The sequence below is a fragment of the Brachypodium distachyon genome, chromosome 1 (genome assembly GCF_000005505.3).
Source record: "Brachypodium distachyon strain Bd21 chromosome 1, Brachypodium_distachyon_v3.0, whole genome shotgun sequence".
In the NCBI taxonomy this organism is placed as follows: domain Eukaryota; kingdom Viridiplantae; phylum Streptophyta; class Magnoliopsida; order Poales; family Poaceae; genus Brachypodium; species Brachypodium distachyon.
The window spans coordinates 49,062,272-49,080,123 of record NC_016131.3 but is presented as its reverse complement, the minus strand read 5'-3'; the positions used below and the strand labels follow the sequence as shown (position 1 = coordinate 49,080,123).

Sequence of the window (17,852 nt, the reverse complement as noted above, 5' to 3'; positions counted from 1 at the left end):
TGAGACGACTTCCGCGCTCACCAGCACCCCAGCTCCACCATATCTCCTTCATCCTCGCCTCCACACCTTCTTCTTCTATCCTCATCTAGATCCGGGACAAACGCATCCTTAATATGGGCGGAGGAAGTATTGAAACCGACCGGTTTTCATACGTGGAAACAACTACCTAGCTTGCACATGCTTGCTTGGAACATCCTGTACCCGCCCCCCCCCCCCCCCCCCCCGTCACGGCACCAAGCGTTGCCAGTGAGTTTAGTCCCACCTCGCTAGTGGGAGAAGGCCACAACCAACATATAAGGGAGAGTAGCCACTCTCTCGTCAGTCCGGGCTTTCGGGATGAGGAGGGCTCTCTACTTATATGGCCACCTCGCAAAGTGGGAGTGGACCACGACCATCATATAAGGGAGAGTATCCACTCTCTCGTCAGTATGGGCTTTTTGGGATGAGGAGGGCTCTTTCAATATATGGTTGTGTCAGATGCGCATGAACGACTGAACACGACACGGGTGTGTGGAGCTGGACCCGTGACGCTGACACCCCCCCCCCCCCCCCGTCCCCCCTCCACACCCACCCACTATTTTTCCATGCTCTACCCCCATTATTTGCTTGCAAATCAATTTCACACTCTTCATATTCCCATGTGTTGTGTGCAAAACGTGTTTCTGTTGTTGCTATTCTAAAGAAATCTTACTCAGCATTATAGGCAAGTTTATAGAATTATTTTACTTCCTTAAAAGGACCTAGACTAGCTACACGGCTGTGAGAGGTCTTCTTACCGTGGCAGTCAAGTTCACCCTCTCTTTACTTCTTTACTGCTCGTTTTTACAGATTGCTTCTCTACTCCGCTGGTTATATGGTTGCGTAACTGATTGGTAGGGGACTAGTGATTCGCATGCCACGTACCGGTGATGACGGATGGATGCTTACGTCGGCTAATTTCATTGGTCTGTGACGATCACATGGACAACGAGAAATCTAGAGTCAACTTTCTTTAGACCGAAAGGAAAGGTCGCCTACCTGGCCGATCCTCATCTTCTCTCTCCCACCACATTCTGCATTCTAATTGCAAACCCTCACACCTTGCCGTCGCTTGATCCTCCTCTACCCCCAACTCCCTTCAAGTCATCTCATGGCGCCTTGATCCGAGACGACTTCCGTGCTCACCGGCGGCCCAGCTCCACCATATCTCCCTCATCCTCGCCTCCACACCTTCTTCTTCTGTCCTCATCTAGATCCGGGACAAGATTGTGCGGTATGAGTGATACATATTCCCTTTCGTTCATGCGACATATCCATGTATTGTTTGCGTTTTTTTAGGTGCCTAGACCAACCATGTGGGAGCTAGAGCCCTCACTTCTGACCGCACTAGAACCACCCTTAGAGCTAGGTGCTTCGTTCCACCCTCCATGTTCCTTTCCTCTTCTCTTCGCATCTAACTTTGCTTGCCGTCTCCCCCCCCCCCCCCCCCCTTTTCCTTGTTACAAGTTTTTGTGCGTGTTTGTGGGTTTCTGCTCAATTTTGTTGTTTGGAATTCATGAATCGTCTCTTGCAACAATTGTTCCCTTATCTAGCCATGAAAAAAGAGGGGCCAATTTTTACTTGCTCGGGCCTTATTTTCATAATCTATATATAATTTTACAAGTAGTAGTTAACACCCACTATATCAAGGATAAGGCACAGTTAATGTGCTAGGAGCATAATGCATCATCTAGCTGTACTTGTTTTGTAAATTCAACTACATTACATACACGCCGTGATAGATGAGTTATGAAAATAAATACCCACTTTTAAACTTTCCTAAATTTATCGTGTACTACTTACCCAAATATGTATTGCGATTTGGAATAGTGTATGATATGGATACTATACTTGAATTATATTAATTGTCTTAAAATATATGCTACTGCAAATACCAATGGCTACATGCATTAGCATCGAGGGACTAGAAATAGTTATCGCACTATTGTATATGATTCAAGTCAGTTGTTAATTGTTACCCTCGAATTCATAATCTGTGATGCAGGAGTTGGTAACAAGTAAAGCATCAGCTAGACTCCTAAACCTCTGGCTTTCCATCCCCTCCACCATGGATGGACCCCAAGGCTAGGGGACCTTCCAAATGATCTACTACACTCCATCATTGGTCTGTTGGGTTCAACCCGCGACCTTCTAGCATTCACCGCCACATGCCCTAATTGGCACGCCGCCTACATGTCGGCCAAGCCTACGTTAGACGTGCTCTTCCCACCTCTCATTTTCCGAAAACATGCCAACAAGAGGAGCATTGCTGACCACAACGTTCCACACACATGGGAGCTCATTGATCTTGCATATCCAAGGACTCCTCTGCGCCGAGCGATTCCCCCGAATATCCTGGACATGATGGTGCTCGTAGGATGTTCCTACGGTCAAGCCATCTTCGCCCATGGGAGCTCTCATGTCATCATGGATGTGTTAACCGGTACTACCGTTACAGCTCCAGACTGCCCACTGATTGAGCCAGGCTACGGAGCCCTCACAGCTCGAGTGGAGTCACCCAATTCGTACCTCTTCGTCAGTGACAAGTACTGACTCCTTGCCTGGCGAGTTGGGAGCTGCTCTTGGCTGCACTGCCGCCATCCAAACGCAAACAAGAACAAGAGCATCCAGATCGTGCCCTTCAAAGGCCGGGTGTTCGTCATGATCTACCGGAAGCTATACACCGTGCGCTTCGCACCCCAGAAGATCCGGCTTGAGCCAATGAAAGTCGTCTACGGCGACACCATGGCACCGTCCGGCCTCCGCGGGACATTGGTGGCGCTTGACGACGAGCTCCTCCTGCTTGCTAGCAACCAGCAAGCCTTCTTCGTCGACTTGTCGGCTGAGCCTGCAAGGTATGTGAAGGTGAAGAATGGGGGTCTGGAGAAGTGGGCCTTCTTCGTCGGCGCCGTCGGCGGTTTTGTTAGCCAGCCGCGGCACTCCATGAACCCGGAGATGATGGGGCTCAAGGGCAGCCAGGTCTACAAGCTGCATTCGAATGGTCTGGTGTCTCTGTCCCCAGCGGTTGGGCATATGGTTGAACGGCGCCCATCAGACCCTCGCATTACGATGCTCAACCAGCGGTATTCGCGCACTCTTAATAGTTTCGCAGCTTGGGTGTGATCTCTGGCCGGTCTCCTGGCAATGTAACTTGTGGTTGTCTCTGTTGGACTGCTATGTGTATGTGTTCTCCTTCTAGTTTTCGCTCCTGGGATTGTAAGGACCTTGTATCCAGATTTTCATGGAGAGTTGTAACAATGTATGTTTGTTTCCTATCCTGCTGTGTTCCTGGAGGCAAATTGAAGACCTCCGTACTGTACTGCTGCTTGTTGCTGTTAATTTTGTTGAACCTTTGTTGATCAATCGAAATCTATTTTGCGTAAAAAAGGAAACAGGGATTTTTTTCATGTGAATTGGGGGTCTTGTCACGCTAGCACTTGTGTTCTGCACCAGCTGAGATATGGAGCTAGCAACAAGAAACCTGCAATGAAAAGAGAGAGGATGCAAATCTGTCTCTGCGTGTGTAACTGGGCCTAGTGGCCAAGGAAGCGGCACATTGGGCCTCGAACCCCGGCCCAAGGCCCGGACCGTGGAGCTCCGAGCTGTATATAAACCAGGGCTTCTTCTTCCATTACCCTTCCCCTCGTCTCTCCCTCGCACGGCCGCCGTCAATGGAGGCGCCTCTCGTTTTTCTCGCTTCGATTCTTCTTCTGCCGCTGCTGCTTCATTCTTTCTTGGACGGTTTGTTTAATTTCTTCTTCTAGATAGATTTGCGATTGTGCGGCAGTGAGGAGAAATTGAAAGGCCGGTCTTACGGCTGCCTCCCGGACCGGACGGATCGACATCGTTCATTCCGGGATTGGTAGTAGCTTGATGTGATATTGATTCGGCGAAAGGTTTTTCTCTGAGCCATGGATGGAGATTTCCCTAAACTAAAGAAACCCAGATCTTTCGCTTGCTTGCTTGCTTCTTCTTTCAGCACTGGCTGGTGTTCTTTCTGTCCTCTTCTCTTTTGTGCCGCCTGTTCCTTTGTGCGAATTCAGAACCCACTGGCAACCTGGAAGAGTTTGTTGAATGCAGTGAGAGAACAGATCCAGGAACATTGGCGCACGATTTATACGAGCAGCGTGAACAAATTCCAGGTTTTTCTGAATGCAGGCTCGGCGTATCCAGAATGAGTTTTCTAGTTCAGCATTCAGAAACGGACACAACCAAACTGCTCCAATATTGGAACCCTGACGAATTGACGATCAGTAAGTTAGATTTGAAGTAGAATAAAAAAAATTAGCAAGACATAAATTTGAAGTTAGGTTGAAGCTTCTCATTTCTGGAATGGGAAACAATTTCAAAATATGTTGAAGAGTAATGATAATGTTAGCACGGTATACGGCAGTATTACGGTTGCCTTGCGATGAAACCCCAAATCAGTAGACCTAATCAAACCCTCTAGTCTTTGCCTCGGGCTTTGAAAATCCAATCCTTGCCCTAGTCCCTTACAAATTTATAACCAACCTATAGAAAATGCATTTTTATTTGATTAAGATAATAATAACTAATAAAATTATTTTAGAAAAAATACTCGCTTGTTTCCTAAATATAAGAAGTCATAGTTTCATCCCGATCAAGTTTACAAACCAACATCTGCAAATCTAAACTAGTTTCATTAAACGAAACTACACGTACGATACCTTGGTGTCTGATGCTGGTACGACTTCGGTACTTATGCTCGAATAGGTGAGGCCTCGAAGAGAAGTTTCAGTAAAAAAAAAAAAGTACCGAAGTTCTACTAGTCTAATTCCTTCATTCAAATCTTAATATGAATGCAATATGTTGGCCATTTTCCTCGCGGGGCCAATTTGGGCTAGAAACTCAACCACTAACCAATGTTTAATTGAGCCGGTTTGGTTTACAAGTCGAAGTCCAGAGTGTGCGCCACACAGTTCTATATTGCGTTTTAGGTCCAACGTCAATCTCTTTGCTTCTCCTCATGGTCCATATATATGTAGCCTCACCCAACCCCTAGGGCAAAAAACACAAACACATCCACGCTCCGATTTCCGTAGACAACCTGTTGCGACAGATCAGAGGAGCTCCCTCGGCTAGTCCCCATGGATTCGCTGCCGTATTGCCGCAAGCTATGGATCTCATCGTTGCCTCACTTCTGCTCACAAACTAATGGTGCTACTCCAGTAACTTACTCCCCCGCCTCGCCGATCTATTCCCCTACCTCGCCGATCTATTCAACTACCTCATCGATTTATGTCCCCTCTTCGCAAACTTATTCCCCTATCTCACCGATTTATTCCCCTGCCTCGCCGGATTATGCCCCTACCTCGCCGGATTATGCCCTTACCTCGCCGATTTATGCCCCCTTTTCGCCAACTTATTCCCCTACCTCACCGATTTGTCCCCCTACCTCGCCGACTTATGCCCGCTATTCGCAAACTTATTCCCCTACCTCACCGAATTTTTCACCCACCTCGCCGGATTATGCCCCTGCCTCGCCAATTTATTCCCCCGATTCGCCAAGTTATTCCCCTACCCCACCGATTTATCCCCCTCCGTCGTCGAATTATGCCACTGCCTCGTCGAATTATGCCACAACCTTGCCGATTTATTCCCCCGATTCGCCAAGTTATTCCCCTACCTCGCCGCCGTTTTATTCGTCTCCCTTACCCCACTCTCCGACATCTCCGTTGGACATGTCACTGCCGTTGGGCACACCACTGTCTTATTCGCCAGGATCGCCAGATTATAGCCTCCCGTCACCTTTTAATCCCCCCACATCATCTGGGGAAGATTCGGATTGGAATCCGTCTTATTCCCCCACGTCACCAGAGTTCCCTCCCACTTCACCGGCAGCAGGATAAGATTGTGGTGACTGGAAGCGCAGTTGTCCGTCTCCAATGTGAGAGGATGATGCGCAACGGTTCGATGGCACTGTCATCATCAGATTTTGACAGCCTACCAGATGCATACACCTCAGACGCTGCAGGATTACATGGAGGGCGTATCTACATATGACATGTTCAATTCCTGGAACTTTTGGATGAGTGCTACTGTGTGGACCTTGTTTGGAGAGGATGAAGCAACTTAATTTGCCTTCAGTTGTATCAGCATATTTCGTTCCTGCGTGTGATGTGAAAAACAATGTTTAAACTGAACATATGTTCCGCAGTTTTATATAAAGTATGATGCATGGATGCTTGTATTTCTTCGGTTAAAATGTAGTAGTGGAAACGAATTGTTGTTCTAAAATAATTCATGTTTGTTGGCATTTCTATGTTGCTGTAGTGAAAAGTTTTGACAATTTCTTATTTTGATTGGTGATGCGAGTATTTGAGAGGCCATGCTAGAAAAGGAAATTAAACAGTCCCATCATCGTCATCATCAAACAATATCAATTGGTATGAATGACCTTAGATCACTATCCGGAGATTGTCGGCTATTTTTTTTTTGGTCAAGAGACGAGGATTGAAATTCATCATGCACCAGGACCTAAATACATTCACTGCATAAAGCGAGTCTTTCTTATGAATTAGTGTTACTCATGAAACACCCTGTTAAGAGGACTACTAGACAGACGTTAAGGACTTTTAACTCTGATAACGCGAAAAGGTTTTGTAGATTAGGTTCTACCAAACCCGCCTAGTATCAGACTCTTGTTCGTTTTGGAAACTAATTCACCTAGCTATTCAAATTATTTTTGGGAACAAAAAGGTGACGAATTATGTCGCTGCTAATTTTGCACGGCATCGAACTAAAACCACGTCTCTTGGCTATAAGTGAGTACCTTCCTTAGGAAGCATGACACCACGGAACACCAAACTGGATGTCATTCTTGCTTGTGCACAGTGTGCTCTATTTCTTTCTTTCAATATCTGCGACCCTAAATTAGTCCTGTGTAAAATAAAATCTTATATGGGTCTGGCCGTACGACGTACTAAGTCAACATTTCTCAGCACAAGTCAAGGCGTCAACGTGGCGTGGTCAATCCTACGTGGTAAAAAAAGACAAGTCAACAAGTCAACCCTACCATGCCATGGTCAAAGGAAAAATTGAGTTTGAGCAGGGGGCAAGAAAGGTGTGAGGAGGGGACCTTGGTCCATGATGGACCATGAAACAACCCTCACTTTTCCCACTTGGTCGAAAGGCTCCAAGAAGCCACCCCAATTGCCTTCATCGAAAATGAAGAGCATCACAAGACGGCCATCGATCTTGTGGAAGAAGCTCGTGACAAAGCCCTCATGAGGCACGTCGTCTACGAGCAAAGCGCCGCACGCTTCTACAACACAAGGATGCGGGAACGAGTCTTCTCCCAAGGAGATCTCGTGCTGAAAAAGAACGTCGACCCAAAACTCCAGCGCAAACTCAACCCTAAATGGGAAGGACATACCGCATCACCGCAGTATTGGGAAATGGTGCATAACACCTCGAGAATATGAAGGGAAAAAACCTTGTCCATGCCTGGAACGGCAACAAACTTCGGCGTTTTTACGCCTAAGGAGAAACTTCAAGGGCAATCCTTGCCGCTCCCAAAAGGAGACTATCAGCGCCCAACCGGGCTTTTTCCTACGAAACTTCGAGGGATGGTAAGCGCCAATGAGGCCGTACCTTAAGACAAGAAAGCAAGGCTCAATAAAGCAAGTCCTTGAGGAAAAATTAAGAGTGACACGAGACACTCACACAACAAAAAAGCTGCCTTACAACCTCTACGACCAAAAGCCAAAACATGCTAGCCATGAGGCTAAGTCAAGTGGGATATGCAACATCGCATAAGTAAGCAGTTGAGGTACATCACCACCTCCGAGGGCGACGAGGCTCACGCCTCACCGTAACTTCCTGAAGAGCGGGCTCAAGGCAACGCACGAAGCGTCGAGCCCGAGCACGAAGAGGAGCACCCTGGTCAGCCAGAAACTTCTTCGCCCCGTGAGACATCTCACCCTTAAGCCCGCTCATCCCGGCACTGCCATCCAGGATTGCCGCAACCGCCGACGAAACAAGTCGAGCACTCGTACTCAGGAGGCACTTCTTCATGGTAGGCTCAATGAGCTCCACCTGGAAAGTAAGCACCCTGCTCGCCTCATCCATCGTGCGACACGGAGGAAGGTCCGGTTGGGAAACACTCCTCAAGCAAATCATCCTCTCCCGAATCTCGGTGGCCTGAGCAAGTAAAAGCGAAACCACCTCGGGATGACGATCCGAAGGAGGGCGAGCACGAGGAGCGAGCATCGGGCCGTCACTCGCTGCAGCCAACTCCACCTTGAGGGAAGCAGCCTCCGCTCGAGCGTGCTCCCTATCAAGGTTGGCCACCACCAAGTCCTCCTCAACTCGACGAGTCTTCGCAATCTCGTCCGCCTAACGCTCCTCAGCGAGCCGAGCCTTGGTCTCCATGGCCGCGAGCTCCGCCGAAACGCGGAAAAGATCAGCCTCCACGGCCTCGCGCCGCACCCTCTCCGAAGCCATCTCGCCCAAGGCAAGGGTAGACTTGGAGATCTCCACGTACAAAGCGGCGGAAAGCGCCCTCACCTGAGTCTTGAGGGCAGGAAGGGCACCCACGGCCTCGACCAAACCCCTCACCTACAAAGAAGACGGAGTTAGCCCAAAGGCAAAATCGAAGGACCGAGGGAGACATGTCACGGACGCTCATCAGATCTAGTGTCACGAGAGGGTCTCTTACCCCATCCTCGGTCGTCGAAAGCTCTCCATCTCTCGCTTGAGTCGGGGGCTCGCCCTCGGGAACCTCGGGAGCCGCGACCCTCGCACCTGAAAGCAAACCAAGGAAATCATGTCAGAATCTTCAAAGAAGAGCGACACAATCAAAGAGAGGGCACTCACCCGAGGTAGGAGCATCCTCCTCGGGACGCTCGCGACTAATAGAGAACACCGGGACGCCCGCACCTCTAGCTCCGGTCGACAACTCCACACCGAGTCGCTCCGTAGCCGAAGCCCTGTCTCGCGAGTGAAGGCCTCAACCTCGTGGCTCGAAGGAGGAAGCACTTGCTCAAGTCCAATCTCCCCCTTCATCTGCAGGTCTAAGGTCACTCTCAGAGGGGACCTCGACTCACCCACGATGGGATCCGCCGAATCCGCTGGGGCGTAGTCGTAAGAAGGAGAAGGGGTCGGGGGAGCCTTCGTCTTGCATCCACTCGATGGACGAGGTATCTTGGGGACCGGCGCAACAGGCACCGCCACGCCCAACACCGCCGTTCCCGCCTTCACCTTCCTGCAAGTGTCCCGTAGCTTGGACCTTACCGCCAGCATCAATGGTGTCGCCAAGCGCGAGTAGCGATCGCCCACTCGAAGGAGGCGCCCGAACTTCGGATCCTGCTGCATTGGCACCATCTTCCCGAAGCACTTCGCGATGATGTTGTGACATCCCCCGCCAATGATCTTGGTCTCGTAGCCACGGTGCTCCGACCCGCCGTACGGACCTATCAACTGCGCGGCCCACAACGCCGCCCTCTCCTCAGAAAACGTCGCTAAAAAGAGACAAGCCGAAGTTGTTAAGTACCATCGCAAGGGAAAAACAACCAAGGCCCGAAAGGAAAAAGGGAGCGGTAATCACGTGTGCTGACGGACTACGGAGGACGGAAAGACCGAGGAATCCCAAGCTCGGACCTCGGGCAGCTCCTCATCAACGCCCCGCCATCACCATCTCGTCCATAAGGTCGCGAAAGCTCCTCTCGGCGGACACCTCCTTGATCTTGGTCACCTTCCAAAGGTCGGTTGGCTGAGGCTCGCCGGGGTGAGGCACCTCCTTGCGGCCTCCAGCCCCCGAGTGTCGAGGAAGATCACCCGTGTGTCGAAGACGTGTCCTCGAAGCCCGAAGGAAGAACCACTGGGACTCCCACTTGTCGAACAACTTCACCGCGCTCCTCCCCGGCATGAGCAGAAAGTCGTCTCCAAAGCCGGAACGAAGCCTCAGGTTCACCGAACCACAGGCGCTCAAGGTAAAGCCGACAGGAGTGAGCGACTCCCTCACCTCCATAGTGAAGTAGAACAACAGCAACCTCATCGAAGGCTCCTCGTGAAGCGTTGTCTCGCACAACCAGCGAAACACGTTCAACCTCACGATCGCCGAAGGGTGAAGCTGAGCCAACTCGATGCCGTATGTCTCCAAGAACTCCAGCATGAAGGGGTGGACGGGCACACACAAGCCTGCATGGAACCAAGCCAAAAACACCGCGATGCACCCTGTGCGCCGCTGGTGGTCGAGCCTGAACTCCTCGCCATCGGGCAAAATACCGTCCCCCTTGGGGAAGTATCCCGCCTCCTCCAGCTGAACAAGATCCTCGGGACTCGTCGAAGACGGGAGAAGGTAGTCGTGAGCCCAACCGCCCTCCATCGGAGCCATCGGGACCACCGGAGGATCCCCCGCGGACGAAAGGCGACCTTCTTCTTCCTCGATGGTCGGTTCGCCGCGCTCTCCGCCGCGGACCCCTTGGAAGGCCCCCTCTCGGTCGTGTGCTCGGCATCGGGTCCCGCCATCTCACCTGCACGGACAAAGATTCGGCAACGGTTAATAGGAATGCGGGGAAATCTCAAAGTGATTAGCAAGCGAAAAAAAAGGGAGCCAAGCTCCTTGGGCCGCTCGGCCCGCGCGGATGAGAAAGAGGCCAAGCCTCCCAGCCAAGAGCCTCCAGCCGGCCCACAAACAAAAAATTGAGGCCAAGCCTCTCGGGCCTAGGGGCGCTCGGCTTGCCAGCGTGCAAACAAAAAAAAGGGAAAAAGGCCAAGCCTCCCGGGCCGGAGCCCTTGGCTTGCAAGCGTGCAAACAAAAAAAAGGGAAAAAGGCAAAGCCACCCGGGCCGGAGCCCTCGGCCTGCCCATGCCCGCAGAAAAAACAAAAAAAAAGGAAGCTGAGGCTCCCTGGGCCAGCGGCCCACCTACCCGACGGCCCATCAGCGCCCAGCCATTCAAAAAAAAGAAGACAAACAAGGGGCGGGCGCACTGCTGCCAGCGCCCCCAACGTGTTCGGCACAATGCCGCCTCAACGCCCGTGCCGCCCTATGCGTGCAAACGCCCCGCCGCGCCGCGCGCCCGCGCCGAGCAACGCGCCCCTGCGCGCCTGCGCCTGCGCCCATGCACGCCCTCGCCCTCGCCTCGCCCGCTCACTCCGCGCTCACACTGTCGCAGGACCCGTGTGCGCCCAAGCCGCGTGCCTCGCGCCCGCCCGCACCCGGGCGCGCCGTTCATGCGTCCTAGCTACGCGTGCGGTGCTGAGCGCCCCCGGATCCCGTGGCTCCATGATGCCACCTGCATGCACCGAAGGCGCTCGACGAAATGCCTAAAGGGCATGCTGATGCCCAAGGAGGTCAAAGTCAAACATGATTGCTCCCGCCTCACCTTCACACGGATAGGGAGGAGGTGGCCGACGTCGAGGGTCTCCCGGGAAGACTTGAAGGCACGACCTACACCTCGCTCCAAGTGGCCTCGTGTGCACACCTCGTCCCCACGAAGCCTCAACGACGACGAGCCGCCGCAGCGGCTCCTTGGTAGCCAAGACGATAGCCGTGACAACGAAGAAGTGACTAAAGCCCCTACAAAGCTCCCTAGAACACCAAGTCCCGAAGAAGTCTTGGGCACCGCCGAACGAGGCTTCGATGCCGGAGAAATCAAACAAGGCCGGTGTGAAGCTCCACCACAGGCTCTTGGCTCCATTTTATAGGCCGCAGGGGGCTCCTTGGCGTCCGAGCCGGCCAATGCCATGGCCACACCTCGTCGTCCTCCCCACTGCCCAAAGTCGATGAAAATGGAAGGAAACAAGACACCTTTTTCTCCAAAGGAAGAGAGGGAGGAGGAGGGGAAGCCTCCCCAGATGCCCCGACCGAAGCTGGGGGCTCCCGTGTCACCCATGGTGACGACGGCGAGCACAGGAGGTGGTCGGTTTGACCACCCCTTTCCCTGGGCCGTACCGAGGAGGAAGACAACCTCCCGGTCGTCGGATCTAGGGTTGGGGATCGCCCTTAGCCGTCGGATCCTCATAAGTCAAGTGAACCGGTACCGGGCCCGGCTGGGCCTCGGTCTGAAAACGGCCCAAAAAACCGGCCCAACAAAAAAAGAGAGGGGGAGGCCTGCTCACCCAAAGGCGCCGCCCCGAGCACTAGCCCAGTTCGCGCCCGCGGGCGCGCGGCCGGCCTAGCTGGCCCACGCGCCCGGTTGGGTTCGGAAAAATTGCGAAGAAGCCCAAAAACTCGGGGAAATTGCGAGTGAGTCTTCGGAAATTTCGGGGAGACCTTTGGGGTCCCTGATTTTGGCAAAATAGTCCTTCGGGACACCGGTCTTCTCGCAGAGAGGCCCCTAGGGTCCCGGTTTTTGCTAAAATACCCTCCGAAATCCGATTTCTCGCAAAGAAGATCGCAAAAGACATGGAATTTCGCCGGAACACCTCCAAGGCTCCTTTTTTGCAGGGAAGCTACCAAAATACCTCAACCTCTGACAAGTAAAGGACTCAGTAATCTCTCACGAAGGTTGACCCGAAGGCATTCCCAATGCCTCCAGCTCAAGGGGGCTACTGTTGTAGTAAAATAAAACTCTTATATGGGCCGGGCCGTAAATCCTACGTGACGACGACTAAGTCAACATTTCTCAGCACAAGTCAAGGCACCAACGTGGCGTGATCAATCCTACATAGCAAAGGAAGACAAGTCAATAAGTAAATCCTTCCATATCATGGTCAAAAGGAAAATTGAGCTTGAGGAGGGGGCAAGAAAGATGTGAGGAGGGGACCCTTGGTCCATGGTCCACCACTTTTCCCACTTGGTGCACACAAAAGTTATGGACCAAGAAGCTAATTTTACCATTTTACCCCAACTTTTCTCTCTCTCTCAAGGGTAGCTATGATCTTTTGTCGTGGACCCCTAGGCTATAAATACCTCCCATGAGGGCATGTACCATTCACTCTCACGTGAATAAACTCAAGGGGAGAGGGCTAGAGAGCCTCTTTGAGAGGAGCTCTAGTTTCGGGATCTCGGGAAGCCTCGTTCGGCCCAAGCCCGAAGGAGAGGGAATCGGGTTAGAGTCCTAAGGGTATCTCGACCTCGCTACTTGGGAAGCCTCGCTTGGCCCAAGCACGAGGCGGCCCCTTTTGACCTCTCGCTAAATGATTCTGAGAGCTTCGATCAACCCGAAACACTTTGACTAACGATTTCCTGGAAGCCTCTCCTAGCATAGGACTAGGTCACACCCGCAGGGTCGACTGAACTTATTAAAAAAATATCGACGTGTCAATTTGTTCAAGTGTACGGCGACCTTCGCTATAAGGTCGGCGTACACACCCTACTTTTACGCTCTTGTGGCATCGAGTTTTGACATCACTTACTCTAATTGTTGTCGAGAACAACAACAAGTCTTATTACATCTGCCATGATATATAGTTTGATTTAAGACAAATTTAGAACGTCTTATATTTAGGAACGGAAACAATATTTCCTTGATACCATCCAACATTAACGTGGCGCCTATTCAATATTAATTTATCCGTAAGTTATGTACTGGTGTGTTCATTGATAAGTCAAAAGCAGACAAAATGTTACACGGATACAAATAATTAAATGTTGCACGTACATGGTTTGCAAGTGTTCCCCCAGAGCACAAAATTGCTCAAGAATACAGACATACATAAACCAAGTGACCCTCAAGGACTGGCACATCTAGACAGGATTACAAAGAGTCGTTCTTTCTCCGTTCCACGACAAGAATTATGAAACGGAAGAAACAAAACACCGGATGCACCAAACAAAACACCGGACTGCAAGAAACAATAAGCCAGTAATGTTCAGATGACCCATGAATATTATCAAATAATAGACCGGAGCATACATCGATTATATGACATCAAGAAAATTGTGATCAAGGATTTTCAGTTGATGGTTTTCAAAAGCACTTACTTTGCAGCAACGACATCATTTCAGGTTCTTTCTTTCCATCCGTTCTCTAGAAAGATTTTTTTTTAGAGCAACGATCTGGTTTTATTGATTCAAGAGACAAAGTATAAAAGATCGATACACGAAAGAACACAAATAACAAAGGTACTCAACAAAACTAAAAGCTTTATTGTAGTCATTCGAAGTAAACTTCTCTTGATCTATCCTTCGCATCTTGATACTTCTCCACGTATTCGTTGACAAAATTGCATAATACCATGCTTGCACAAGCTGAGCTAACTTCAGAAGTTTTAAAAAGCCGCATGAGCCGCCCACATCAAATGGTGAGTACCTAAGATCATTGAACGCACCATGGCCGGGGTAATACTCTTTGCAAGACAAACTGTAAAACTGCTTCTCCGTCGATGAATCCACAAGGAAAAAGACCAGCAACTCGAAAGACGTGTCGTGAGAACCACTGACTCCATGGCATAGGTTGCAATGCCTATACTAGGACGACGAAGGAGTCAGGACACCAATCTTTTAGACGACGGCATCTCCATCGCCAAGACGACACCGAGAAGCACACAAAAACCTAACAAAAAGAAGGTAACAAAATTTGATGCCAGACGTTGATCCGTGGTTCTCTAAAAATGAACGCGCTGAAGAAAAAAAAAACGTAGGTGGGCTATCTCGTCCAACCCAGCCCATCTCAGCCCAGCTGCATTTAGTCCCTAGCGTTTCCCGGTTACGCTCATCCCTAAACAAAAGAACCCGAAGGGAAACAGACTGGGGAGCGCCGGAGCCGGAGGCCGCCGCCGCAACGTCGCCGCCACCTCTCCCCGTCAGGTACGCACGCTCCATAGCCCAAATGAATCGCTGCCTTCTCTTCCCGTCCTCGAACTCGACCATGGCGTCTCTTGATTTTCTGTGGCGTGCAGTGGATCCCCTCCTGCGAGGCGAGAAGAACCCTAGGGTTAGGATTTCTTAGGATAGAAGCATCGGCTCGTGCGCCACGGAACACAAGCAGTGGAGTTATTGTTGCTGTTGATGGATCGTATCATTTGCACCTTAGTGTTCTGGTTGCCGATGGAAAAGTAATCTCAATTCGTTATGATAAGGTGAACTACTGTTGATCTGAATTCGATCGATCGATCGAGAGAGAGAGAGAGAGAGAGAGAGAGAGAGATCCGCTTAATTGTTTTGATGATTTTTTCATGGAAACCACAGCTGTATGCAGTTTCCTATTCGTTTCGTCTTATGATGATACTGTGATGATGATATTGCTTGCATACTGCTGGAGCTGGAGGTAGTTTCAGACATTTGGTTTTTATCCAAGTCACATTGGCAATAACATAGTCCATGCAGATCCAATGCTATTGATCTCTTGCCGGTTTCTCATGTTACTGGAATTCTGTACATTCTATTCTACCGTGTTTATGTGCTTACAAGTTACAACTAGCATCTCAGGAATTTCATGTAGTCCCATTTTGTTTCCTTCTGCGATTTATATCGGCCATTCTGTTACTTTTCTATTATCTAGTCCATTCTTCTAATATGTGTCTTTTGTTTGTAATATGTTGCAGAGATTACTTGCAAGATCAAGGACTGCTACATTTGTGTCACTGCCATGTACCCGTTCCAAGGTTGGGCAGACCTCCCGGAGGGTCTGCTGGAGTCTATCATTGCTCGGCTGGGCCTGGTCTCCTCCCTTGATCTTGTTGCCTTTGCTACCACTTGTCGCTCTTGGCATGCTGCCTTTTCCTCCTTCTTACCACTCCTCCCACCTCTCCTTTTCCAACCTGATGCCCCTCCGTGCTCTCCTCGTCCTACTCCCATTATCAACAGCCTGGTACTCACACAGCCATGTTGTGTCACTAATATAGCCAACCAAGAAACCTACCAGTGCTGTGAGATTCCCATGCTTAGTCCTTTTGGCCGAAACAATACTCTGCCAAGTCCTCTGGAAAGGTTTTGCTTCAGGGGTGCTTCTTATGGTCATATTATTCTGTCCAGCAATAAATCATGTGTCGTTGCTGATATATTCACAGGTGTTAGGGTCTTATCTCCACAATTACCGGTCTTCGAAGACACTGAGCTCTTTTATGGTGCCCTCACTGCTCCTCTAGCATTACCTAACTCACATCTCATTGTCGATACCGGATCACAAAATTTGTTTTGGCGTGTTGGTAATCACTCTTGGGTGCCACGTACTCCTGGCAATGGACCAATCAAGCAAATCGTGGTCGTCAAAGGGCAGGTCTTTGGCATGGATTCTGATCGCAGGATCTTCAAAGTGCACTTGACACCCGAGATAAACATACAGGAACTACCAATTATGGAGTCTAGCATGATCAATAAATATCATCTTACCAACACATGGCTGGTAGCATGTGGTGATATGCTTCTCTTAGTCGGCTTTTGGGGACCTATTGCAGTATCAGGGGTAACCTTTGAAGTCTTCCGCCTTGACCTAACGATCGAGCCTGCATTATGGTTGAAGGTGGAAAAGGTGGAGAATTGGGCAATATTCATCAGCACAGACAAGAGAAGCCAGACATTGTCTTGCATGAACCCAGAGGTATGGGGAGGAAGGAGCAACTGCATATACTGCTATAACCACGAGTCTAAACATTGGATTGCGCTTGAGTTGGGCAAGCCGCTGCAGGGAGATCGGTCGAAATACAACCCTGACGTCTTTATTTACACAGGCTGTGACAGCACGGTGCAACCTATGTGGGTTGTCCCCAGCATGCTTTCTTTTTGTCGGTGATAATGGCTACTATATCTTGTTGGAACAAATTTTACTGTAGATTTGTAAAATCTCTCCACCTTTGGTAGTTGTCGCCGACTAACGAATCCTGTAAGTCGGCCAGGAAGGAATTATCTTGCATTGCTCAAGAATATTCAATTTAAGCGTGATGAATCTGAAGTTGATTTTTTGCCACTTTGTTCTGCATTCTTCAATATGTTGTTTTCATCTTTGGTTCAGCTTTTTGTTTGCTGCCTGCGCCTTGTGTGCCTCCTCTGAGTACCAGAACTACAAACCTGTGGGAATTTCAAAATGCGTGGTTTGCTTCTACAGTTGGTTTTTATTTGTGCTATCTAAACTTGCACTGTGTGGATGTACAGTACTTTTAACTTAAAGTTTTAATTTCCTCTCTTCAACTGTCCAGTTTTAATCGTCTATGATATTTGAGCAAGAAGAGAATGTTTATGCATGATATGCCTCGTGCCCTCTGGATTATTGGCCGAAATGCCACTTGCCATGTTGCCGATCATTGCAGGACTTGTAATCTTTTTAGTATCAATCCATTTATCTATGTCGACAACATGTTGGATTGGATCAAAGTATATGTATCGTTGACACGGTTATCAATTTTTTGCTTATCTGTAAGGTCTTGTGCTGCTGTTTTGACAACTCTAGTTTGAAAGCCTTGTTGGGGCTGCATCGCGCAGCACATATGTGATTTGCTCTTTGCATGTAACGAGATGCATGTTTAGCTTTTTTTCTCTTCTTGACTCTATAACCGTCCTCCCAGCTTTGCTCAAGCTGCATAGTATTATGTACTACGATCCAGTTAGCTCCATTAACTTGCTCCCAGTTTTGATCTAACCTTCAGTTTCCTCAGGAAAGAGGTAGCACGTAGACTGATGGACTCACCAGACAGCAAAAGGAGGGATGCAATGTGTTGGTTATGATGATTTGATGGAATATATGGGTATAGAGAAATATAATAATTTTCAGGCGATGAGGCTGCAACATCAAAGCCTTTGTTTTTGATGCGAATTCCCTTTGTTATCATCAATTAGGAAATGCACTGGTTGGATCCAACCAGAGGCTGCACATATGGAGGTAAATTTCCATATCAAGTTTGTGTTATAATATTTTAGGCCTCTGATCAGGGAAGTGAGGTCAGTATACCATATGCATCTGATACAGTTTGTTGTACATTCCTTTTCCTT

At 49.5% G+C, this 17,852-nt stretch overlaps 1 protein-coding gene and 1 non-coding gene across 3 annotated transcripts; both read left to right on the top strand.

Annotated features, from left to right (window-relative positions):
• Positions 1 to 3,799: 3,799 nt before the first annotated feature.
• Positions 3,800 to 3,931, top strand: LOC112270308. The gene has a single exon (XR_002962702.1). It is a non-coding gene; the product is annotated as a small nucleolar RNA snoR113 (small nucleolar RNA).
• A 10,675-nt stretch (positions 3,932 to 14,606) lies between these two features.
• LOC106865726 lies at positions 14,607 to 16,833 on the top strand. Of its 2 annotated transcripts, XM_024456734.1 has the most exons (3): positions 14,635 to 14,735; positions 14,828 to 15,007; positions 15,473 to 16,833. In XM_024456734.1, the coding sequence occupies exon 3, from the start codon at positions 15,517 to 15,519 to the stop codon at positions 16,657 to 16,659; it is 1,143 nt and encodes a 380-aa protein (XP_024312502.1). In that variant the 5' UTR covers positions 14,635 to 14,735; positions 14,828 to 15,007; positions 15,473 to 15,516; the 3' UTR covers positions 16,660 to 16,833. The 2 variants fall into 2 exon arrangements, with proteins under 2 accessions (XP_014751862.1, XP_024312502.1); XM_014896376.2 differs by lacking the exon at positions 14,828 to 15,007 and having other exon boundaries at positions 14,607 to 14,735.
• Positions 16,834 to 17,852: the final 1,019 nt, after the last annotated feature.